At 40.3% G+C, this 23,396-nt stretch overlaps 2 protein-coding genes across 5 annotated transcripts; one reads left to right on the plus strand and one right to left on the minus strand.

Annotated features, from left to right (window-relative positions):
- Window positions 1-187: 187 nt before the first annotated feature.
- Window positions 188-12,365, minus strand: edem3 (ER degradation enhancer, mannosidase alpha-like 3). Of its 3 annotated transcripts, none has more exons than XM_030727587.1 (21): window positions 11,184-12,365; window positions 11,054-11,099; window positions 10,729-10,829; window positions 10,086-10,125; window positions 9,768-9,880; window positions 9,491-9,644; window positions 8,876-9,010; window positions 7,482-7,587; window positions 7,131-7,228; window positions 6,470-6,595; window positions 6,295-6,378; window positions 5,959-6,042; window positions 5,464-5,588; window positions 4,956-5,127; window positions 4,707-4,852; window positions 4,476-4,620; window positions 3,960-4,151; window positions 3,564-3,729; window positions 3,104-3,289; window positions 2,698-2,712; window positions 188-1,573 (listed from the first exon to the last, which is right to left on the minus strand). In XM_030727587.1, the coding sequence occupies exons 1-21, from the start codon at window positions 11,270-11,272 to the stop codon at window positions 1,215-1,217; spliced, it is 2,682 nt and encodes an 893-aa protein (XP_030583447.1). In that variant the 5' UTR covers window positions 11,273-12,365; the 3' UTR covers window positions 188-1,214. The 3 variants fall into 3 exon arrangements, with proteins under 3 accessions (XP_030583447.1, XP_030583444.1, XP_030583448.1); XM_030727584.1 differs by having other exon boundaries at window positions 2,665-2,712; XM_030727588.1 differs by lacking the exon at window positions 2,698-2,712.
- An 864-nt stretch (window positions 12,366-13,229) lies between these two features.
- On the plus strand, window positions 13,230-19,795 carry npl (N-acetylneuraminate pyruvate lyase (dihydrodipicolinate synthase)). Of its 2 annotated transcripts, XM_030728224.1 has the most exons (12): window positions 13,230-13,364; window positions 13,602-13,687; window positions 13,932-14,005; window positions 15,536-15,623; window positions 15,947-16,004; window positions 17,090-17,165; window positions 17,297-17,389; window positions 17,486-17,631; window positions 17,720-17,766; window positions 17,860-17,944; window positions 18,035-18,074; window positions 18,190-19,795. In XM_030728224.1, the coding sequence occupies exons 2-12, from the start codon at window positions 13,608-13,610 to the stop codon at window positions 18,333-18,335; spliced, it is 933 nt and encodes a 310-aa protein (XP_030584084.1). In that variant the 5' UTR covers window positions 13,230-13,364; window positions 13,602-13,607; the 3' UTR covers window positions 18,336-19,795. The 2 variants fall into 2 exon arrangements, with proteins under 2 accessions (XP_030584084.1, XP_030584085.1); XM_030728225.1 differs by lacking the exons at window positions 13,230-13,364; window positions 13,932-14,005.
- The last annotated feature ends 3,601 nt before the right edge of the window (window positions 19,796-23,396 follow it).

Below are 23,396 nucleotides of genomic sequence, written 5' to 3' on the forward strand. Positions count from 1 at the left end.
CGAGTGATTTGATGGGGGTGTCCGCCCACTGAATAGAAACCTCTGTCGGAAAAGAAATGATTTACAATTCTCAATCTTCTCCTCAAATATGCCTCTTTGTTCTAAAAGCCAGTGTGTTTACCATTTCCCCTATAAAAAAAAAAAAAAATCCCAGACGTGACATGTGCTGAATATTTTATCACAGCAACTTTTTCATCAGAACAGTCAGTGCAGTAAAACAGGGAAGCAACTTTTAAAAAAACCTCCTTCCATTTGACTTTTTTTCATGCATGATCTAAATCAAGCATTCGGTGTTCAGCTGACATGAACTCAAATAATCAAGTCAGCTTTCCCGAGTTGCCTCTTATTCCTTTTTATTTATTCTCACCCTGTCAACTTATTGGCTTATTTCTGCTTCTTAGTCAGTCAGCAGCACCAGCAAAGCAGAGAGATCATATAGCGCCCTCCTGTGGCGACCTAAGGGCGCATTACTCATCACATCACGCTGCTGAGGGTGTGTCTGCTTCACCCAATGTGGTCCAGAGGCTGTTGTGGGGTGAACCAGAACCTGAGCAAACAGCCCTGTGTTATTTCAGTCATTATATCTCAACATACATATTTACACTGACACATGACTTAACAAAGCCTTCAGGGATATTAGGTTTGGTGCTGAGTTTGTCTGCCATAAAGCCATAAAAAGATCCTGCAGCTTATTTATCACCTATCCTCCAAATCACTGAAGTCCCTAACTCTGATCAATGTGTACATATGGTAAGGCCCAAGACCACCAAAAAAGTAAATCTATCATCACAAATAATGATCACATTTAAATAAAACTGATTGGTCAATGGAGCAATTTGTGAGAACGTAGCTGTTGGACAGCATTCAATTGAGTTAAAGTGGCCATAAATGCATAGAAAGAACAACAGTGTGAAGTAATTTGGATCGGAAAGTGAGACACAGAAAGAGTTTGGTCTATGTTATCAGTTAGGATCTGCTCAGACAAATAAAACAGAAACTGTATGAATCTAAAACTGACTCCCTTGTGGTCCAGAGACACAGTATGTGGGTTGCCTTGGCACACAATACTGTTCACAGGGCAAGAGAAGACATCACCCCCAGCTTCCTTTGAATTCATGAGATTGAGGCTGGTGACATATGAAGATGCACTTCCTCAAGGTCTCTCCCCATGGCGGGATCAAACCAGTCACAGGGCAGAATGCACCTAACATCTGTCAGAGCTCATCCTTCTCCATCTGCTTGAATGCCTCCAAGTCTTCTCGCCAATCGGCCAGCAGTTCATCAACTGACTGGCTGCTTGAGTCTGTGTCACCCTCAGGCTCCTCCTTCTTCTCAGAGTCTCTGCCCTCTTTAGGTTGAGCCAAAGAAGGCTCTCCCTCTGTAGGACTAACTTCTTCTTTTGGTGGACTAATGTCCTCTGCAGGACTAGTGTCTTCATCCACAGGACTGACTTCCTCCGGAGCAGATTCATCTAGCTCCACCGTGCTCATTTGTGACTGGGCAGTGGGTTCGTGTGAGGTGGGAGTCGTTGCTTCAGTTAAACAGTCCTCCTCTGCTTCTTGCACATCTGCACCTGAAAAGGAAGCAGGGGCGTGAGACGAAACAGTTTTACATGCGTGTGCGCACACACACACACACACACACACACATACACACACCCCTTTCCCCTCCTCCTCAGCCTCTGTAATCTATAGATGCCTCCCGGTAACCATTCTCAGTCAAAAATAGAACTGTTTTCATCGAGAGGCTGACAACTATAACAGCATGATGCTGAATGTGAGTCATGTTTCCCACAAGATGAAACCTTCCTCACATAGCTGTACAACTAAACTGAGAGTCAACTGTGAAAAGGAATCTGGCAAATGGATATACTGTGAATTTTACACAGATCTGGTTAGTGACAAAGTGCATTCAGTCTGTTATGGTTTCAAAAAGTGCAGCCGCTTCTTCAGCTGCAGAGTTAAGGAATGAGTCTGTGCTTTTTACTGCACACCCGGGACTGCTGCGATGACAACAGCAGCCTCTAACCCCAAAGCCCGCATAATTCAGGTACAGATGGGCACAGGCAATCCGGTCATTATGGTGTCACAGTGGCTTTGTGGTTACAGAGACTGGCCATTATTAAAAAGACCTGTGTTCAAGGGTCTGCATCAGCAAGCAGCAAGTAGAGTGCAAAGCAGATGCTCAGATCCAACAGCTCCTACAGTGCGGATGTGCAGCTGGGAATAATTCTCATAATAACAGCCTCTGTTTAAACTTTCCGGGATTAGTTATAAAGATTTGTTATTACAGCTGTTTATATAAAGGAAAATACAGATTAAAAAAAACCCCACAAATTACAAGTTTTTCCAGATATTACATGCAAATTCAGCAGAAAATCTGCAAGTGTGGTCAAATCCTGCCAGACTACCCTACCTTGCTATGTAACTATCTGTGACAAAAGGATCAAAAAGCGACCTAAAGAAATAACACAATCCTGTGACTGAACTAAGCTTTTCTATGAAAATAGGAAACAGAAATCTGAGGTAACAAGCCAGACTGCAAGGGATGAAGCATTACTATAAAGAGGAAAAACAGAGATTAGGCAAAGGAAAAGATTTTTTAAAATGTGGGTAACAAAACAAGAAGGGGGGGGGGGGGGGGGGGGGGGGGGAGCATACTTACTGCCCTCAATCAGGCTTCCAGGAAGAGGTTTACCTTTGAATATGGCTGCTGCTCATCCAAAAAGGAGGGGGGGTTTGGTAAAAAAAACAAGAGAAAGCAAGAAACAGAAGACAGAAAGGCACCGTTACACAGAATAGAGGAATTTGGCAAATGAGAAAAAAAAAAAAAGAGGGAAAGAATGATAAGGGTGTAAACCCCCACAATTTCCCATTATAACCGCAACTACTGGGTGGTTTTGGAATAAGCCACAAGCTCTGAGACTTCAAATAATGCCTTAATCCCTACACCCCATCTTTATTTTATGAAGCCACAAGCACATGAAGAAGCTCCGTCAGTGGCGAGATAAAAGCGCATTGATGTGATCAAGCTTATGAAGAGAGAGGAGTGGAACAAAGAGAAAACTTACAACCATCAGGGAGAGTAAAAGAAAATGTCACACCTCTGTCTCTGGCTTTGTCGCTCAGCAGCACCTCCACCTCTCTGTACTCCTTCAGCGCCTCCAACAGGATGTTGCCTTCCTTGTGGAATAGGAAGAGGAGAGGCAAGGTGATGTCATCCGTGCTGCGGCCGTCCCCCGCCATCTGAAACAGTGGAGCTGTATCGCTGCTGCTGCCCTCGTTATCATCTGCAATGATGACTTATTTAGAAAAGCTGCTCAGAAGAGGCTTTTCTCTATGCTAAATATAAAAAATAAGTGAGCTTAAGTTATAATATACTCTCTATTCTATCATTTATTTTATGGGAATCTGCTCACAAAAGTTTTGTTTTGCCATTTAATCATCATGTTGTGAGTAGAAAATTACTGGACTGGCTGTCTTCGAGATAATTAGGTTGTCGAGCACTAATCTAGTCACTGAGTAGTCATCTTCCATCTTGTGTCATTTGCTGCTGGCGCTCACCAATGACTATGCCTCCAATGGCGCCGGCCTTCTGGATGTGTCGGGCCTTCTCTGCAAACATACACTGACCCCTCTGGAGCAGAGCAATGTGGCCCTGGACATACTCAGCATTAGTGATCTCACTACAGCCGCTGTAGGGCTCGGCCACAGTGACAAAGCCCCGTACCTGAAAAACAAGGCAAAGTTATAGAAAAATACTAACAGCATGTCACACAGTGCAGTACCAGTTCCACATGTGTGCTCTGCTAGCATCTGTACTCCAGGAACTATTCCTGAAGAAGAAGTGCCCTCTCAGAAGTAAAGGAAAAAGTGAGTGCCTCACTTTGGAAAAACCAACAAGACAACGCTTTACTTTAGTGACCTTTTGTAACCTCAAAGTTTGGTAAACCCACTCACCCCTGTGGAACTTTTGGACAGATCTGTACCAAACTGTGCTGGGCCAGCAGTCAGCACAACCCTGCCAAAGAATGGATGCGAGACAATTTGAATAGCTCTAGGAGGCAGCTGCTCTTTCTGCTGCTGGCTGGACAGCTCCATCATCTCCTGCATGAAACGCACACCGTCCTCTGCTGCTACTGCACTCACCGCCTTTAGGTGACAGAGTGGGAGAGAGCATTTTAAAAGGGTGAAAAGAAGAAGTGTTACAGTGTGTTATCTCGTCTGTTTATATGTTGTGTTCTGCATGTTTTATAATTCGGGTACTAAATGAAAATTTTCCTATTTTAAATGATATTTTTTTTTTCTCATTACTTCTAACAATATCTAAGAGACTGTCTTGTCACAACAGTTCATAGTGCAGTCCGAGCTTCTTTTACCTTACTCCACTGAGCCAAACACCTGAGAAGTATCACACTGTCAAACCCAGTTATGGATACTGTATTTAATGACATCTTGGTTGTGTGTGTTGTTGACCTGTGTAGCATGCTGGACCAGCTGCACCCTGCCATCCTTTAGGTGGATAAGACTGACCCCCATTCTCCTCAGCAGCTCCAGATGTTCAGGGTTGTTGGCCATGAAGTCCTGAGCCCTGAGGGGAGGACGGCCCAAACCAGGTTCCCTGACAGGAACAAAGATAAGTAATTACCAAAAATAGACCTTAAGTGGCAACCTATAAACTGGTTGAACCTGTTTATCTATACATACCTGTAAGGGACAGGGCGTGGGCAGCTCTTATCAACAGCACTACGGATTGGTTCTCTCAGGTTCCGAGGGAAGGCAGGGTCAGGAAACAGGAGGCGAGTGTTAGGACATGTCCAGTCAAAGTTTGAGTCATCAAGCTCCTCCTCTGACTGAAATGTCAGGAATATATGAGATGTGTGGATAAATGAAAGGTTTAGTAAACACATTCATCAATTTATCAAAGTTTTGTTATAATGGAAGCATATCTATTACCGTTCGGTTTGAGGGAACGGACGAGGAGTGAGGGGCCACAGAGAGTGACAGGGGCAGCAGGTGTGCCTCCGTTGTGAAGACGTAGTCCTCTACATCAAATGGTAAGTCATCCGGTTCAGCAAACAGCAGGAACAGGTATTTAAACATCTCGGCAAGGAAGAACGAGTCCATTCTGAAACAGAGAGAAGACAAATTCTGGGAATTGGAAAAAAAAAAAAAAAAAGATTCCTTACAGATTGCTTAATCCTTCTATATTTTATCTTTCTTGTGTAGAGGAACTATTCTTTCACATTTTTTTTTCATGTTAAAAACTGGTAGTCTGTATAAAGCTTTACAGCACTGTTTGTGACAACATTTTTTTGTCCTTGCTGTATTTCATATCAACCTTTTCAAGCCATTATCTCATGATATGTAAATCTAATGTGGTGTAAATATTTCTAAACATGCTCCCCAATTTCAGGCAGTGACTTCACTATGATCCTACAAATAAGGAGTCTATCATTCGCACCGGTCCTCATGGCTCCCAGTCCGTACATCCTTCATTGCAGCGAAGCCACAGGGAACACGAGCAAAGCGATTGAGGTTGTCCATAACGGTGCGACCTGCCTCCAGGTAGTAAGGGTCGCCTGTGGCCTGGGAGAACAAGAGCGCAGGAGCGTGATCACAACACGAGAAAAGCACATCAGTGATGAAGAAAACAGCAGAACTTTCAAGAGAAACATACTCAGGGCTTTGCCATTTTGTAGTGTTTTAAACTGTTTTACAAAACTAGATATTTATAAACACGTATTAGTGTTCTGTATGTTTAAGGATGAAAAATCATTACAGAAATGGTGACAGCGTTTCTGGCAAACTGTGGGTACGCCTAGAGATATGCAAGAAGCTTGGGAAAAAAAAAAAAGCAGGTTTAACATAAACTACTGCTTGCTATTAGACATTTAACTCCGTACTGTGAAAGTGAAAAGAGGACGTCTGCATTATGTCAGACTACTTGATAAATTACCTTGTAAAGGAAATAGGTGCTCTCTGCAAATTCAGGCCTCAGGGGATGTTGGGCCCAGTGTACCCTGAAATCAGTAGTGAAGGCCTGGGGACACGCAGAGAAGGACAAAGGGGTCAGCACACTCATACCAAGTGATGCAATTAGAATGGACAGACAAAAGTAAAATGCAGGTGTGTAACATTAAATGCAACTTTGTTTGGTTCGAACACTTTTAGTTGCCAGCATAAATCATTATTGGGCTATCTGACTGAATTGTCAAATGACACTGAGCCATTTTTTTGTGCCGCAGATTAGGCCAAAAGTGTAGAATTTTAAGGTGGGACACAGTAACACTACCTCTGGGAGGAAGTTGTGTTTTTTGGTAACTTGGTACAACATCTCATGAGTCTCAATGGCAGGGCGGATATCTCCCTTCAGCACCTGGGACATGCAAAATATGAGCAGTGTTACTGAAATGGCAAACTACCATATAAAGAGAGGAAATGCTTCAATTGGCACAGTCTAATCTAACCTGTAATCCAGGGAAGAAGGCCAGCAGAGAGTCCATCCAGGTGCGAGCAGGAAGCAGAGGTTTATGGATGTGGACATCCAACAGCAGAGGAGGCTGGCTAATGTACTTCATAATAGATGCGTAGTGCTAAATGGGAGAGACAGCAGATAAACTGAAGATATAACTGCCGAAAGGTACTATTAAAATAAACAAAACAGACTAAATTTTGTACTTATTTTTATTAATTATTATCTGATAAACTGTAATATGGTTTGATGTGACCTGGCAGGCCAATCCACCAAAAATCATCAGATTTGAATAAAATGCTAGTAAATCCTGACTGATACACAGATGTGACAAGTGTGTGCATTTTTCCAATCCAATGGCATATAAAATAGCTTAAACTATTCTTACTTGGGCACCAAATTATTTTGCTGAGTAACGTATAATATGAACAGTGACCTTGGTGTTAAAGGACTTAGCTGAAGTGCACAATCTTAAAACAGTAACACTGCTTCATGTGGGAGATGCCATTGTAACAAATGCTATTATTCAGACAGTGAAGCATCAGATTACTCTGGCAAAGTGTGTGTGTGTGTGTGTGTGTGTGTGTGTGTGTGTGTGTGTGTGTGTGTGTGTGTGGTGTGTGTGTGTGTGTGTGTGTGTGTGTGTGTGTGTTTACAATATTGAACCGCTCCAGAAACAGGTCATCTCCCAAGAGGATGTAGGCCTTTAGCAGGTATTCATAATACGAATCAATTCCAGCTCCAACTCCACTGTCTAGAAGCACACAAAATCATCACTTTATAAGACGAGAGAAATCAGAGGATAAACAAGTATTCTGTTTGAACTCACCCTCGCCCCGGGGGACAAAATCTTAACGTATTTGAAATCACTTTTTCTATTTTCATCCTTCAATAACAACCACTTTCCCAGTCTTATCCCTTCATCTCTCCCATTCATCTTTCACTTCCTCTGCCATCCTGACTTTTCATTCACAAGTCCAAGCCCCTCCCTGTAACTGCTCTCTCACCTCTTCTGACCCACTCTCCAGAGTGGATGTTGATGGTGGTTCCCACTAGATTGCTGTTCCTCTGCCTCTTCTCCCACAGAAAGTCCAGGGCTCTCCGGGCATGGGCCTATGTGTGAGTGTGTTTGAGAGGAAGGGTGCATTATTGATTAACACAGTAAAAAAAAAAAAATCAATCTGCAGCAGCTCTCCACTGTGTGAAGGATTACAGAAACTGACACTGTGCTTATTCAGCAGTTTACTGCTGCCAGCAAATAAAACAGTCTGAAGAAGAGAGAAAGCCAAAGAAAAATATGCAACTTTTTTCTTTATGATTTCCTAATCTTTCATTTTATCTACTTGAATGAAATAAAATACTGATTTTTTTTTAAACCACATATGTTAAACCAGAAGATCAGAGCTGGAAGATTTAGTGTCTTTAGTAGGAAATTTACAGGCACAAATGACAAATAAAGGATGGCAGAATCTTATTTAGCTGAATGACAATATGGCAGTATGCTTACTGGAATAGTTAACAGAGTCAATTATTAGTAACGCCTGTGTTTTTACTAGTTTGCCCAGTCTGAAAATCTGCAACTTTTAAATACAAACGTTTTATGTAAGATTAAAAAAAAAACTGCAGCCCAAACTAACAAAAAGAAAAGCCAGATATAACAAAAAAGGAAAGGTGTCATCATTTAACACAGTGTTTCCTGATTAACATCAGCACAGAAATGAAACGAAATGATGACAAGCATCAGTTTTCAAGTCTGCATTCATCTGTTTAACACTAAAACTGGAACTGGCAAGATATTGTTGCTTGTAAAAACAGGTGACTATGCCGAGTTCATTTAATTACTCTAAATGTGCACCGCCCCTGCTAGGAGGTAAAATAGAGAGACAATTACAGTCTATTAAATGCTAAAATTAAATGCTACACAAGGGAAAACAGAATGCCATCTCACATATAAACACGAGGCCCTACATGGCAGATATCATATTTACATATCATTACGTAACAGGATGGTTTCATAAAACCAAGGATCTGCAAAGTGATCCCCAATGAAACCTAAACTGCATGTAGGATGTGACTGTTCAGTACACAACAACAGCTCTTGGGCAGCTGTGAGCTAAGTATTGCAAGATGAAGAAACCGCCACACGATACAAGTAAAACAGAAATTGTGGACGAGAGCAGTTCTTCTCATGATTAAACTGAACATGTTGAACAGATTAACAGCTGGGATAAGCTCCAGCCCAACTTTGACCCTGAATTAGATAAGTGGAAGAAAAATGGATGGATGGATAGATAAATGGGAAAAAACTACTGCTGAAATATGTAGCTCATTCATCCATAATGCTTTACTGAAAGCTAACACATGCACTGGATGATTTGATTATATGACAGCCATAAGTTACCTCAAACACAGGATCCCCAGTGAAACGACTTAAGGCAGCAAATTCCAGGATGATAGTTCCTGCGCACGCTGTGCAGGTGTCTGTTTCTGTGCCAGTCCTCGTCTCAGGCCCCCTGACACCATATTTCAAGTTCACCTGTCAATCGGAAAGAAAAAGAAAAACACTAAAACTCTGCTTTGAGAGACGCATTTGATCTTGCGAGAGGATTTGCATGAGAACGAGTCAGCCAAGAGAACGCCTGCATCTGAAAGCGGTGACAGCTGCGAGCAGAGCAGTGAAGCGGAAAATGGAACTATGTAACCGTGAAGTGACAGAATGCCCCAAGCAAATGTAGGTATCAGTTTGTTGTATATGCATAAACTCCAACATTTCCTTTGTAAAACATATAAGATAAAATGTATACTAGAGATTCTGTCTGAGATCCAAGGTTTTTTTTTTTTACTTCTTTCATCAGACAGACGTGGACAGACTCCATAAATGTGTCGCATATACTTCTTATTGAACAGTTTCTACAACAAGCGAGCAGTTGTCATCCTCCATGCCAGAGAACAACAATAATACTTATTTTTAAAAAACTACATTTGGAGGCTGAATAAAAGTGTGTCTCTGTCTCACCCTGGGATAAGGCAGGCCACTGCTCGTGTTGAACGCCGGCAGCAGTCGGAGCCCCAGGTCTTTGGCCATATGCAGGAGCTCATCCTGGTACCACTGCATGTGCTGACCTCCTTCCTTCAACATCACAGCCATGGCGTGTCCTCCCAGCAGACCTCTGATTGCACACACACACACACACCAGCCACTGATTTCTTCTGTCTTTTGCCCATTTTGAATTCAGCTGTTCTGTTTGCATTATACTTTAAAATGTGTGACAGTAAAGAAGTACCAATCTCACCCAAGGACTCGAATGTTGGTTTCAAAGACCGACACGACAATGTCGTTGTCCAGCCTCACATCTGACAGGACTCGCCTCACTGCATCTTCAAATTCTGTTGTCTTATTTAAAAGCTGCAAGCAAGAAACGGTGGATGACTGTAATAATCAGGCTCAATTATACGTAGTTTAAATATGAAATAAAATGCACCGGATACTGTTCTGAAATTTGCTATGCATGACAAAATATGGAATAATTTCTCCTACACAGCATGTATATCTTATTTATTATTTTTCATTCTTGTAAGACAAACAAATGTCAAAAACAAAGTAAACTCACCACCAAAGTGTCCAGAGTGTCTATGAGGGTCAGAGAAAACCTAGCAGGGCGAAACAGTAACAATGTACCAAAAGTAACACTAATATTTACCTACAGGCACAACTTTCTGATGACCTCCAAAGTGACCACAACTCTTTCATTTTTATTTCAGTAGCTTTCTTTTTTTCCTTGCATACAGTAGTGTAGCTTACACTCCATTGTGCTTTGCAGCTTATTTTTATTTTTCTAGAACTTATTCTTGGGCAATCCCTTAACTCTTATTTTGAAAATTCGGTCACTATTTAGCAGATAGCACCAGCCCTTCTTATCTAATTCTTCTCTACCAGTAGGTCAATCAGAGGGTCTAGACTGAGATGGTCTACACGCCAGTATGTTAAGTATATTAAAATTGCAACTGTTTGAAATGGAACAGACAAAGGAGCCTTGTTCCTCAAAGAAACTGTTAAAATAATTCAGAAATCAATCAAAACAGTATCACAATCATCACCTATCTTTAGTGATCTGTCCTCTGACATGTATGAGCAAAACACCTAGATCTGGTGTGGTTGTGTCTTAATGCCGTTATGTACAGGTCTATAACCTACATTATGAGTTCTACATTAATAATCTAGATCTGAAGAAACAAAGGTAGTTTGCTACTTACTTGCCAAGTGCATCGTCTATGTCTCCACGACTGGGTTCAAGCCCACGTACTCTTCCTCTGCACGTTAGAGGCATCAGCTCATCGGCTGGGTATGCATGGTCCTGGGAAACACACAAACACACTTTAGACAAAGTGCTGATCCTGTCGATCAGACCAAGGTCACTATATCTTTGCTGAGTTGAGAAGTTAAAAAAAAATCTATGATCTATAGAACAAAAAATATATATATTTGTAGGTTCATAATTAACCAATAAGTATATTACATACTCATAATGTGAGCAGGGACCACAAAAGTCAACTTGTCTTCCCTTTTCTATTTACTCACCATATAATTCTGATATGCATGGTCAAACATCTCAACCACTTGGTTCCTTTAGTGAAACCAGAAAACAGACACACGTCAGTATGTATAATATCTGTTAAGGAGAGAAAAGGCATGTTTTTCTTCAACTCACCTCAACCTCTGCTTCTCCTCCCGTGACATGGCCTGTCCAAGGCTGCATAATGCTCCCAAGAGCATAAATGAGAACAGTACTGGCGGCATTGTGGCGTACGGAGAAAATTACAGTACAGTATCTAGTCTTTAAAACTACCCTAAACACCTTACACTGATAAAACAAACTTATGCCATCCCATTAATTCATTTTTAGCGTTGAGGTACTATTTACTGAGCAATGCTCAAAAATCAAAAGCCATCAAGAGTCAATTTATCTACTTACTCAATCAAACATTATCACAGTGATCACCTACCCTTAGCGATCTGAACGTAAAATGTGCATCCACAGCTAAAACTGCAGGTAAATAGCTTAATAGGAATGATTTGTCATTTCAAGTAACCAGATATCCAAGTCTAGCTGACAGAGATGTGCCAGCTATTGGTTGTAGTGGAAATGTGCGCCACGTCCTGGGAGCAGGTCCCTGTAGGTGACACACCTGTTTACTTTCCCAAGGTGTCACCTGAGCCGATTCTACACAGGATGTGTGACACGTCTGCATGCAGAACCCTGACGTTACATTTAAAACCCCATAAGACAAAACCCCGCTGAGTCAAACCAACCCAACTGGAAACTAGACCGCCCTTTTCCCAGATGTTTTCCTCACGCACCGGTGACCTGGGAAAGTTTCTCTTCAGTTATAATCTTTATAACTTACTGTTAGGCAAATCAGACAGCGCCGAGTTAACGGTCCTTAACTTATCCCTGTTTATAAGTCCTCTCCTCAAACCGCTCACTTACTCCAAACAAACAAGCTACACCAAATTAAACCAAGAGTCAAGTCAGCAGTTCCTTTTGATACCAGCTCTTAGTATCACCCGGCGTGTCAACCGCAAAGCTTATTAGTTGTGAGTTAATTATTTCCTCCTCCTGACAGCTCTCTTTCGTCGGCTACTCAGAAGAGCAGCCGAGCACTTGTTATTAGCCAAGTGGTGCTAACTAGCCGGGCAGGTGACAACAGGCGGCCCGAGAATACGAGACCCGTCGAAAAAACACCTGTCCATCGTTGAAAAATGGACGTAACCGGGTTATCTCCTCTATCTTTTCTGCGGTTATGTTAATAATTTCGCCGTAAGGTTGTGTTTCGCCAGGGTAGCCGCCGTCAAAAACCGGATGCTGTTGCGATGAAAAACGTCAACAACATCCGCTTCCTGGAAGAGTAGGAGGTGTATATTTTGGGGGGGTTTTTTTGTTACGCTGTATTTTCCGTCAGGCTGAGAAATCGCTTAAGACAGCCCCACTGGGATTTGACAGTGTTACTCTAACTATGTCAGTAACCATCCTATCAGAGAACATATAAGCATACTTAGCTGATGAATGATGTCTGTGTGGGAGTTACACGTTTTAGACTGAAAATAATGACTACATGTCAAGGCGGAAGAGTTGCCTGAAAGTCAAAACTTAGGAACAGCAACACATGCTTAGCTCCATTGAGTTGCCCATAAAACCTCGGAAAAATTATAATCCCAGAGATTACACTTGCAATAACGAAGCTTATTCTGCAACACAATGCGCTTTTTATATCTATAATGATTATTAATACCAAGTAAAAAAAAAATGTACCCAAACCATGCTCATTTTTTATGTGAATTCTCGGTTCTGTTTTATTTTTGCTTTGCTTTGTTGGTTGACCATTGGTAACTTTTGCTTGTTTGACATGTCTTCTTTGCTCTCCGCATACAAAAATAAATATTTCAGTTTTGTGGCTATTGTATGATTGTACGCCCATGTGCAAAGATTATTCTTATTTTTAACTACTTTGCCTGCACGAGCTCGTAGCCCCATAATTTTAAAATATCCTGAAGGCATATAAAGTTTTGTGAATGGAAGAAAAAAACAAACAACCACATTCAGTCCCATAAATACGTCTTAAACGCCACGAAAATGTTATATATGTGTTCGAATGCGAGCAGGCTGTTTTTAATATAACAGTCGATAAAGTTCATATTCATCTCGAGGAGTTTTCCCTTAAATAACTACATTTCCCATAGAGCTTTGCGGTGTCACTGCTCAGACGAGCATTTCAGCAAAACCCTGGCGATCGCTTGGTCACAGCGTCCCAGAAAAGTAGTTATAACCCGTACCCCACTTCCTTTAAAAGAAAATCTATGCTAACGGCTCACAGAAGGAGAGACCTCACAGGTAAGCTGGAGATTTACTTTGGATTTCTTTTCGATGCTAATAAAATTTCCTTTTCATTAGTAAAATAGCATACAGCCCATCTCTTGTTTGCGTACCATACCGACAGCGAGCGATGTAATATCGAGTTTTCAAGGTATCTGCTGTGAGCTTAAACAGTGCCCTGATGTTAAAGGTTATAATTAGGCAAAACATGTTTTTTGTTCTGTGTCATTTCCTTTGTATTTCCCTCTGTGTCAGAACATTATGTCCGCCATGGCTCCTGCCGCAGACAAAAACCTGACAGGACTTGTTGCAGCCACATTTACTCCGATCACCGCGCTAGGGTAAGGAGATCTCGAAAAACTCACTTCCTCCTGTCGGTCCGTGAACCCAGTGCGTGAGTTGTTTGTGACTGTACACATTTAATTCCCCTGTAAGAAGTGTGTGAGATATATAAAAACCGTGGGTGGGTGCGTGGGTGGAGGACAGGCAACGTACACACCTGTATATTTGCAGTAGTACAGCATGTCAGGTGTTCTTTTTTTGCCACATGTGTAGGCCTATATTTTTCACATTCTCCCAAAACAGTGAAATCAACCTATCAGTGATTGGACCTTATATTGACTACTTGAAAGAGAAGCAAGGTGTAAATAGCGTGTTTGGTAAGTTTACAAGAGGATTCTTTCTTTTATATTTGTAATTTTCTGTGTTCCCACCTGCACGATTTACCCTGTTGATTTATAGACATATTGTCATTATACTGTAATAGATGTGTTGCTCCTTTGTTAACCATGTCAGTCCTCTTCACTGGTGTAAAAGTATTTTAAAGGTTACTTTTAAACATAGTTACAGTTATATATTTATCAGAATACTTGCCTTAGCCAGTTAGTTACTTCTCCAGTAATCCAACTTAACTATACATTATTGATTTCTTATAATAATCCTAAAATAAATAATTAATTGATGATTCCCTGTGAGTGTAATTATTTAATAACTAGATTTTTGGAAACTTTAATTAAAATGACTGACACGGGATTTTTTTGTCATCAGTTTTAGTTGAATGTGCTGAATGCATTACCTTTATCCCATGTATCATAGCCCTACAAGGATCCAACACTGCATAGGGTGCATTCACTCTGGCACAATGACAAAATAAAGATGGGTAGTGAAGTTTGGCTGGAGGCAAAAAAGAAAGCAATCTTGGCATTTGAACATCTCCTCGTGCAGTCTAGATGGCAGCAATATAATGCAGTTTCCAGCTCAAATAAAACAGAAGTGAACATGCTGTGTCAGATCCATGAAGCAGAAAGACAGGGCCTATGGCACAAATACTGTGCCATTGCTCCACCAGTGAAAAAAGCCTGACAGGGTGCCTTTTTCAGTGCTACTGTTTAGCTGTTGATGAAAAGCAATGTAATAATTTTCCTGGAAAAGGAAAAAAAAAAGTTTTCAGGTACATTGATCTTTACACTTCTAATTTGTACTCATAGTTAATGTGTTCTTCTTCGGTAAAGACACTGATATTTGAAATTTCTGCTGAAGCCAGAACAGTTACACAGTATTCAGTGTACATATTTAGAGAGTGTAAAGATCCCACCCTTTTCTCTGCATAGCTCAAGTTTAATCTGTCTTCCCTGTGAGCTAGACATGACTGCTTCAGTTTCCACTTTACTGAAACCCTGTGAGTCAATGGAGTTCAGCTTAAGCTTTTCTTCGTCTTAACGCCTCACTTCCGCTCTACTTTCTGTAAGCACTTACTCAGCAAAGGATGTTTGTGCTGATCTTTGTGCCTCATTGTGTTTTTATGGTCTTTCACCTCTTTTTTTTCCATTTAATCTCCCTATCATTGTCTGCACCACTGCTTATTAACCTTAAAAAAGTTTTGTGCTGGCAGAAGTTGCACACTCAGCAGTGTTTGGGGTAAATTCCATGATGACTAGGCCCCACCACAGGTTTCCTCATTTCTTTCCCTGTTTTTTGTTTTTGCTCCTTTGCTGAGGTGGTTGGAGGTGGGCTGTGATTGTCTATATATGTCGTGCCATCCTTTTATGTCTATTTAATCACATGCTTTTTTCTTGTTTTTTTTTGTTGTTGTTTTTTTTCCAAGACTTAGAATCTTTAGATTGTTATCTTTAAGTGTATTTAAGATACTTCAGTGATGTGGAAATCAGACAAAGGTTACTTGCTTACAGTGAACGGCACCACGGGAGAGAGCATGTCTCTCAGTGTGGAAGAGAGGAAGATCCTGGCTGAGGAGTGGTGTCAAAGAGCAAAGGGCAAGTAAGTCATCACGTGTGGTCTGGAGATGGGTGTTTTTTTTTTGTTGTTGTTGTTTTTTTATTTTTACTCCACATATACAACAAAACAAAAATTACATTAAAAGGAAAAAAAACCAGGAGATGCACAATGCAGCTATTCTCTGATCTCATCAGAGTAGATTTGTGGGATAGGACAAAAACAAGAATTAATAATTATTAAATCAGTTTAAAATGTTGCATTATCTACTTTAACCACCGAGTCCCACTTGGTGGATAAGGAGATTTTTTTAAATGTTGAGTATTATGCCTTAAAAGACATGTTTGGCAAATTTTCTCTCTCTAAAGGATGGATCAGGTGATTGTTCATGTTGGCTGCCTGAGTCTTAAAGATGCCCAAGAACTGGTGAGTTGTGCAATAATTCTATTTTCTATTGAGCTATTGTGTGAAAATGTGTTTTTACAAGATGCATTATACGTTTTGAGTTTAGCGCACAGGATTAAAATGGATTTTCCACCAGACTAGCCTGGACAGGCATATTTTCACCTTAACCAAGACTGATTTACTTTTAACTTGATGTATACAAGGCATGGGCATTAGATAAGTTTGGGCTCATGAAAGTCAAAGCAAAAGTAGGCTGATTTTTAAGCAGCTACTTCTCAGTACAGTATGTTTAGTCACTACATGTGCATTTAGATGCACTGCAATTAAAATGAATCCAGTAACTCTGGCTTCCACCGAGAAAACACCTTTGTTTCCAAAAGAGGTTTAATTTTGTTTTTCTATAATGATAATATTACTACTAATAATTGTATAATAATAGTGCTATTACTATTACTATTAATACTATTACTATATACTATTACTTTATATTAGTATATCCATCCATACATTCATGCATTTTCAATTAAATGTTATTTTTAATTGCATTATTGAAATTTGGTGGAGTCACTGTGTTGCAGAATATTACTGGTTCCAGCCAGTGAATAATCTGTCCTGTATGACAGAATACTGTCATCTGCACACATCAGTTTCTGCTCATAATAAACAAAAAGAACAACATGTTATTTAATGACATAAATAACATCACTAAATAATCACTTCAGTTTAAATGAATTCTTATTGATTGAGCAGGTCCTCCTGGTGTGTGTTGTGTGTGATAGTAGCTGCAATTCCAGTAGTGGAAGAGACACTTAGCAGCAGACTAGAATCAAGTACAACATTTATACATTTTGTGTGTACATTCCAGTCACAATGTGATGCACAGTTTGTGCTGCTGTAACTTTACAGTAGGGCTTCATTCATGATGTTACTAAGGTACGGTAACAACTTGCACATGTATAAAACGTATTTACCCAAAAGAGATCGTATACTGCACATAAAACATGCTGTCAATAAATAAATTAATAAAATCTGTGTAAACGTGGCCAATTTTAAATCGAAACTGACAGGCCACAAATTTTCTTAGTCTTCATTGTCCTTCCTTCCAGGCTCGCCATGCAGCACAGATCGAGGCAGATGGTATAGCGGTCATTGCCCCCTCCTTCTTCAAGCCCAGCACTGCAGGTATGTGATGGTTTTAGTGGGAGAAGGACATGCATATTACAGCTTAACATCCACTTTTACATTTTATTCACCCATTTCATACACGACAACCTGTGAGCCTAAACAGAAATTTTCTTGTCACCCTGCTTCAGATGCTTTGAAGACGTTCCTCCGGGAAGTGGCTTCAGCTGCTCCAACTCTGCCCTTCTATTATTATCATATCCCATCAGTCACTGGTGTTAACGGTGAGCTGATCTGATAGTGGATTTTGACATTTCTAACTACAGTTAAATGTAAAGTGTCTTTATGAAAATGATGCAAATTTGCTTTCCTTTCTTCAGTGAAAGCAAGAGAACTAATAGAAAGCATTGAGAAGATGATTCCCTCCTTTAGAGGTGTGAAGTTCAGTGGGAATGACCTAATGGACTTGGGCCAGTGTATCAGTTACAGTCCGCCTCACTGGTCAGTCCTCTACGGCATGGATGAGGTCAGCCTTTTTCCCTTTTTTGTAGCCTTTTGTGACTCTAACCTTGACTATAGCGCTATCCTAAAATATTTAATTCATTTTACAATAGCAACTACTAGGAGCCCTGGCAATGGGAGCCCATGGAGCAGTTGGCAGGTCTGTGTATGATCTTTCATTTGCATAATGCTCTGTATTTATTAATTCTCTGTGTTAAATAGTTGTGCATGTCTTTTTTCTCTCTGCACACAGTACATATAATTATATGGGATGTCATTTCAACAAGCTCATATCAGCGTTTGAAAAAGGCGATCTTGTCCAAGCCAGGACTATACAGGTACTGCCAGCCTCTCTGTGCTGTTGTTGCAGTTGTTCTCTGATAATTTGTTCCAATGTGTTGACATCTTAATCTGATTTCCACGAGCAGTTCAAGATGCAAGAGCTTCTGAGCTTTGCCATGAAACTCGGTGAGTGATGGCTTTGTCAAGATCGGTTCCACCAAATCAGATCTGATGTAGATATTCTCTAATGCTTTAACAGTCTGTTTTTCTACTCATATTAATGCTTTGTTGTCACTGACAGGTTTTGATGTAGGAGTTAACAAACAGCTGATGAATGAGCTGTCGGGCTTGGATCTGGGGCCCCCTCGGCTCCCGCTGATGACATGTGCTACTGCTCATGCTCTGGCCATCAAACAGAAATACAACAGCATCTTTCCTGAAGAATGATATGTTGGTGCTTGATTGTCAAACCTTGAAAATCCCTCATTCACTGTTCCCTTCATTGCTCACCTTATTCCAGTTATTAATCACCCAAACCATCCAGAAAGGGTTTCTCTATATTGTAAGGTATTGGCCTTGCTATCTGAAGTGTCCTAATTAATCCTGATATTAATTACTGAGTTTTGCAAGATACAGCACTGTGCAAAAGTCTTGAGCCACCCCTCATTTCTTTATATTTGCTTCCAAAAAAAAAAAATCAGACTTTCTTGAAATCTTTTAACAGTCATCAGTATATACAGGGGAGGTCAGGAGAAAGGTACAGCAGTGAGTGTCTACAACCATCTGTAAAACATGGTGGAGGCTCTGTCATGGTTTGGGGCGACATTTCACTCAGTGGTGTTGGGGATCTTGTCAAAACTGATGGAATTATGAACACAGAAAAGTACTGTCCAGTTTTGACAGTACTTTTCTTCCTGTTTCCCTTCCTTTGAGGCATGTGGAAAGTGTCTGAATGGCATTGGCTTCAGCATGACAATGATCCCAAACACAGTGCTGATACCAAGCATACTTGGATAAAAATAAAAAAAAACTGATAGTATTCCACACAGTGGTGCACTATCAGTCATGAATTGACCTTCACGGAGCCCAGATCTCAACATTACTGAAGCAGTGTGGAATCATCTTTGTACATGTTTCAATAAACTGCTGGACCTCTTTCCCATTCTCCTAGCAAAATATGAAGAAACGGGGGCTCAAAACTTTTGCACTGTATTGTATAAAATAAAAAATTTTAAATGCTTCAGTCATAGACTGTTTAGCTGCAACATTATAACCACTTGTTTAATATTATAAGGGTCTTACTTGTGCCACAAAGACACATCAAGCCATAGATAAGAGAGCTCTGGCCTGCGGTGTTAGATCTTAGTAAGCAGTGGGTTGCAGAGAGGGGTCTCCTTGGACTGGACTTGCTCCGTCACATCCAGCAGATGCTTGATCAGATTGGCATCTTCAAAGCTTTTTGGTTTTGGTTTGTTTGTTTGTTTGTTTTCATGTTCTTAGAGCCGTTTTCCGTTGTGTTGTGATGGGGCACTTTGTCCTGTTAAGGGAGGCTGCTGCAATCAGGAGGCATGTGCTTGGTTTGCAGCAGTGTTTAAGTGGTTGGTACATGTCAAACATTCAAATGCATACTAGGACCTGAGGTTTACCAGCAGAACATCGCATTGTAACACACACACACACATAAAAATAAAAATCTGTTATTCCATTCTCTTATGACTGGTTTTCATTTTGTAGCTGATCTGTTTTTACAACTACATGATGAATTTGTCATTAATCTCTCCTGAGATGTATACACACATTTTACTGATTTGCTGCACAGGAATAATTTTATGGGCATTCTCTGCTGACTTCAAATATTTAAACTTTTTAATGTGCATCCATCCACTTTTTTTCCACAGTTCAGAGTTGCGGGGGGGAGGGGGGGGGGGGGGGGGGGGTGCTTAAGCGGCTTTAATATGACCTGTTGTGTCAGACACTCCAAAGACACTAATTATAAAAGGGAGCATTAAGCACTTGAGAAATAAGAATCAGTTAATTGTTTGTTTATTTTTGTTGTTTGCATTATGTCATGAAAAGAGAAATGCACTGTATCATGATTTTTTCTTTGTGTGATTGTAACAATAACATTCAAACATTTGTAACTAATAAAAGGGCAGATCACTGCTGATTAACACTGATTGTGTTTCTCTCTTGTTCCCGAAATGTTTCAAATTCACAAGGTGATCAGCTCCGGTTCCCCGCACAAACATGGCGCTGCGTGTGTCTTTCAGTGTTTGTGTGGACAAACTGTGAAAAAATAAGTACTCCCTTACTGCTTCCATAGGAATTAAGAGGGTAAGCATCAGCCAGGTGCTGCAAAGCACGTGCATTTGATTAATTGATCATTACCAAGTTTGACCAATCTCTATAAAAGAAATGTTGGCAGTTTGCAGGTCTGGAGCATTTAGGTGTTTAATATAGTGCCAGGAGTGGATGACCCAGCAAACTCATCCGAAATTGAGAGAAGCTGCAAAAAAATCAAGAGCAACAGCTCGGACTCAATAGGCCTCAGTTAGCATGTTACAAGTTAAAGTTCATGACAGTACAGTTAGAAAAAGACTGAACAAGTGTGGCTTGTTTGGAGGGGATACTAGGAGAGAGCCTCTTAGAAGAACATACTGTAGCAGCACGGCTTAGGTTTGCAAAAATTGCATCTGAACAAACCACAAGATTTCTGGAACACTGTTTGTTTGGACAGATGAGAACAACGTGAATATGTTTGGCCATAATGCACAAAGCTGCATTTGGCAAACACAGCATACCAAATGTCAAACACAGTGTTGGAGGGCTGATGATTTGGACTTGTTCTGCAGCCACAGGACTTGGACATCTTGCAGTTACTGAGTCAACCATGAACTCTGTATGCCAAAATATTCTATAGTAAAATGTGAGGCCAAAGTTCCTCCACAATGACATGAGAGACTAACAAAGGCATAGAGAAAATGATTGGTGATGATAAAGGTGGTTCTAAAATTTATTGAATCATGAGGTGTCCTTAATTTTTCACAGGACGGCATAAAGTCCTGGGAAAACTGACTTTTTCACTTAACCTTCTGAGATATTTTAGTTTTTGCAGGTTTTTTCTAGTTTTTCCCCCAGTAAACAACAAATGTTTGTTAAGAGTTTCCGTTTATCCTGTAGCTCTGATGGTTCAGGTGAGGTTGGAAGATAGGGAGGGCTTTCTGTAAACAAGTGTAAATATGTGTTTGTTGCACGAGACAGCTCAGATTTTTGTCTACACATCATGGTTACGGTGTCTAATACTGAGACTTTCCCCCCCTGCTTTCTTGCTCTTTAGCTTGCTTTTCTCTTTGTCCTGAGGTTATACACATTGTATGTAAACAATACTTGGGTGCTTATTTGTACTAAATGATTATAAAGTGCAGCTCTGGTGTGATTTTTTCTTCTCCTGAAGACATTTGATTGTTTCAGGTAGTTTTTGCAGGTTTTTTTCTAAAGTCTAATTTTATTTTTATTCCAGTTACTGGATTCAGCTTCTGCGTTAACCATCTCCTGAATACTTTGCACTTGTTTACTCATTCTTACTCATTCTTAGTCAGTCCCAGTCAGTTTGTTCATTGTGTCTGTTTACTTTCAAATCATTAAGAATATCAGGCAGTATTAAAAGCCTAAATGACTGGTTATTGTGTGCTGCGTGTGTGTGTGTGTGTGTGTGTGTGTGTGTGTGTGTGTGTGTGTGTGTGTGTGTGTGTGTGTGTGTGTGTGTGTGTGTGTGCATGCTAAGGAAAACTAGATCAAACTAGAATGACTTCACAAGATGCTAATCCTCTGTTTGTCTCTCTTAAACAATGTTTACTCAAGCAGTTTGTGCTGATTATATTGTCCAGGCCAGTGATACTGGAAGAGGTCAAAAAGGAGGACCTTTCTCAGTGAGCTTGCGGAGCTTTGCTCAGATGTGAAGCGAAGCATTTGTCACAGGCAGAGCTTTTTAATTAAAAAAGAAACAAAAAACATTATAAAAGCATTATGGGACAAATGCTGCTCATTTGCACGAGAGGCCTGTTTCCATAACATAATAAATTTAACCAGCTACAACAGGGAAATGCTGCTTACATATTAATGAATAATATTTTATTTGTGAAATTATATTTGATCAGTACTGTAAATAGTATTACATACAGTACCAGTCAAAAGTTTGGACACACCATTCACACCTATGGGCAATTTAGAATCGCCAATTAACCTAACCTGCATGTCTTTGGACTGTGGGAGGAAAACAGAGTACCCGGAGAAAACCCACGCAAACATGGGGAGAACATGCAAACTCTGCACAGAAAGACCCCAGCCAAGGTGGAATCAAACCTAGGACCTTCTTGGTGTGAGGCAGCAGTGCTAACCACCACATTACCATGCGTCCCGAATGCAATCATTTAAGTACATTTGGTTGGCGTTTGAGTTAGTTATTTTCTTTGAATTATTTTTCCATTACAGCTTGCCATCACTTTAGGCTAAACACTGGAATATTCTTTTCAGGAGTTTATTTTTCTTGTGGTCCATGGATTACTCGTCGTGACAGGGAAGTAATAGCACCATTTTACAACAACTGTCAACTCAAGGAATTTTAAATAATGTAAAAACACTGAGATTTTTGAGAGAGTGCCCCAACCATTAGAGCAGTGGGTCCCAAAGTCAAGAGTGCTCAAGAGTGCTGTGGCCCCCCCCCCCCCCCCCCCCCCCCCCCCCCCCCCCCCCCCCCCCCCTTAAAAACTAGAAAATTCCATTTCCTTGAAAATTTGATTAAAAAACAAAACATAAACAACACAGACTTTTGGCTATAAATTGCTAATACTACCCAGTGATTTGTAAAGTGACTGGGTAGTACTAATGACCCACTTGCCACTGGGAAAAAAACTTATACAAGATAAAAAGATAAATACAAGAGCAGTAAATTTAGGTCAGAGTAATGAGTAATATCACAAACTAAACATTCCTATTACATGTTTTAATTAACTTTTTATATAAATAAATACATTTATGTAAATCAGTAACTATGCATACTTGTAAATATTTCATGTTTCTTCAAGTGTGGAGAAAAACAGCGTCTCTTTCTGGAGTTTCCTTTAAAGTGTGCAGTGCTCCTCCCTGGTGTCTGCTATAAAAACCTGGTCTTACAGGACAGATCACTGACTTATTTTGGGTGAGTCCATGTTGTAAAATACAATAGATGAATGGAGTAAGCATGACATCATTCTGTCCAATAAGAAGAAACGAAAATGCTTATGTAATGAATTGAATCGAGCCATGCGACCTGGAAATTGCTTCGATTTATATTCACAATAAGAGCATTAGTGCTTCATAACTCTAAGCAAAACAGAACTGCCAAGCCACTGTCTACCAAGGGCTACTATCTTTAAAAAGCCATCGTATATTATATACATATGACTTTTTTATTGTATTTACAGAAAGAGGGGAAGTAGGAAAAAAACCCAAAATAGTTCAGAATGGGCT

This window comes from Archocentrus centrarchus, chromosome 4 (assembly GCF_007364275.1).
Source record: "Archocentrus centrarchus isolate MPI-CPG fArcCen1 chromosome 4, fArcCen1, whole genome shotgun sequence".
NCBI lineage: Eukaryota > Metazoa > Chordata > Actinopteri > Cichliformes > Cichlidae > Archocentrus > Archocentrus centrarchus.

Excerpts from the sequence above, each read along its gene's own strand:
- edem3 (XM_030727584.1), bottom strand. The coding sequence starts at position 11,272 with ATGCCGCCAGTACTGTTCTCATTTATGCTCTTGGGAGCATTATGCAGC. Across the intron at positions 10,126-10,728 it reads ATAGACGATGCACTTGGCAA|GTTTTCTCTGACCCTCATAG; the intron begins GTAAGTAGCAAA and ends TCGCCCTGCTAG. Across the intron at positions 4,621-4,706 it reads CCACGCCCTGTCCCTTACAG|GGAACCTGGTTTGGGCCGTC; the intron begins GTATGTATAGAT and ends TGTTCCTGTCAG.
- npl (XM_030728224.1), top strand. The coding sequence starts at position 13,608 with ATGTCCGCCATGGCTCCTGCCGCAGACAAAAACCTGACAGGACTTGTT. Across the intron at positions 14,006-15,535 it reads AGGTGTAAATAGCGTGTTTG|TGAACGGCACCACGGGAGAG; the intron begins GTAAGTTTACAA and ends ACTTGCTTACAG. Across the intron at positions 17,166-17,296 it reads CTTCAAGCCCAGCACTGCAG|ATGCTTTGAAGACGTTCCTC; the intron begins GTATGTGATGGT and ends ACCCTGCTTCAG.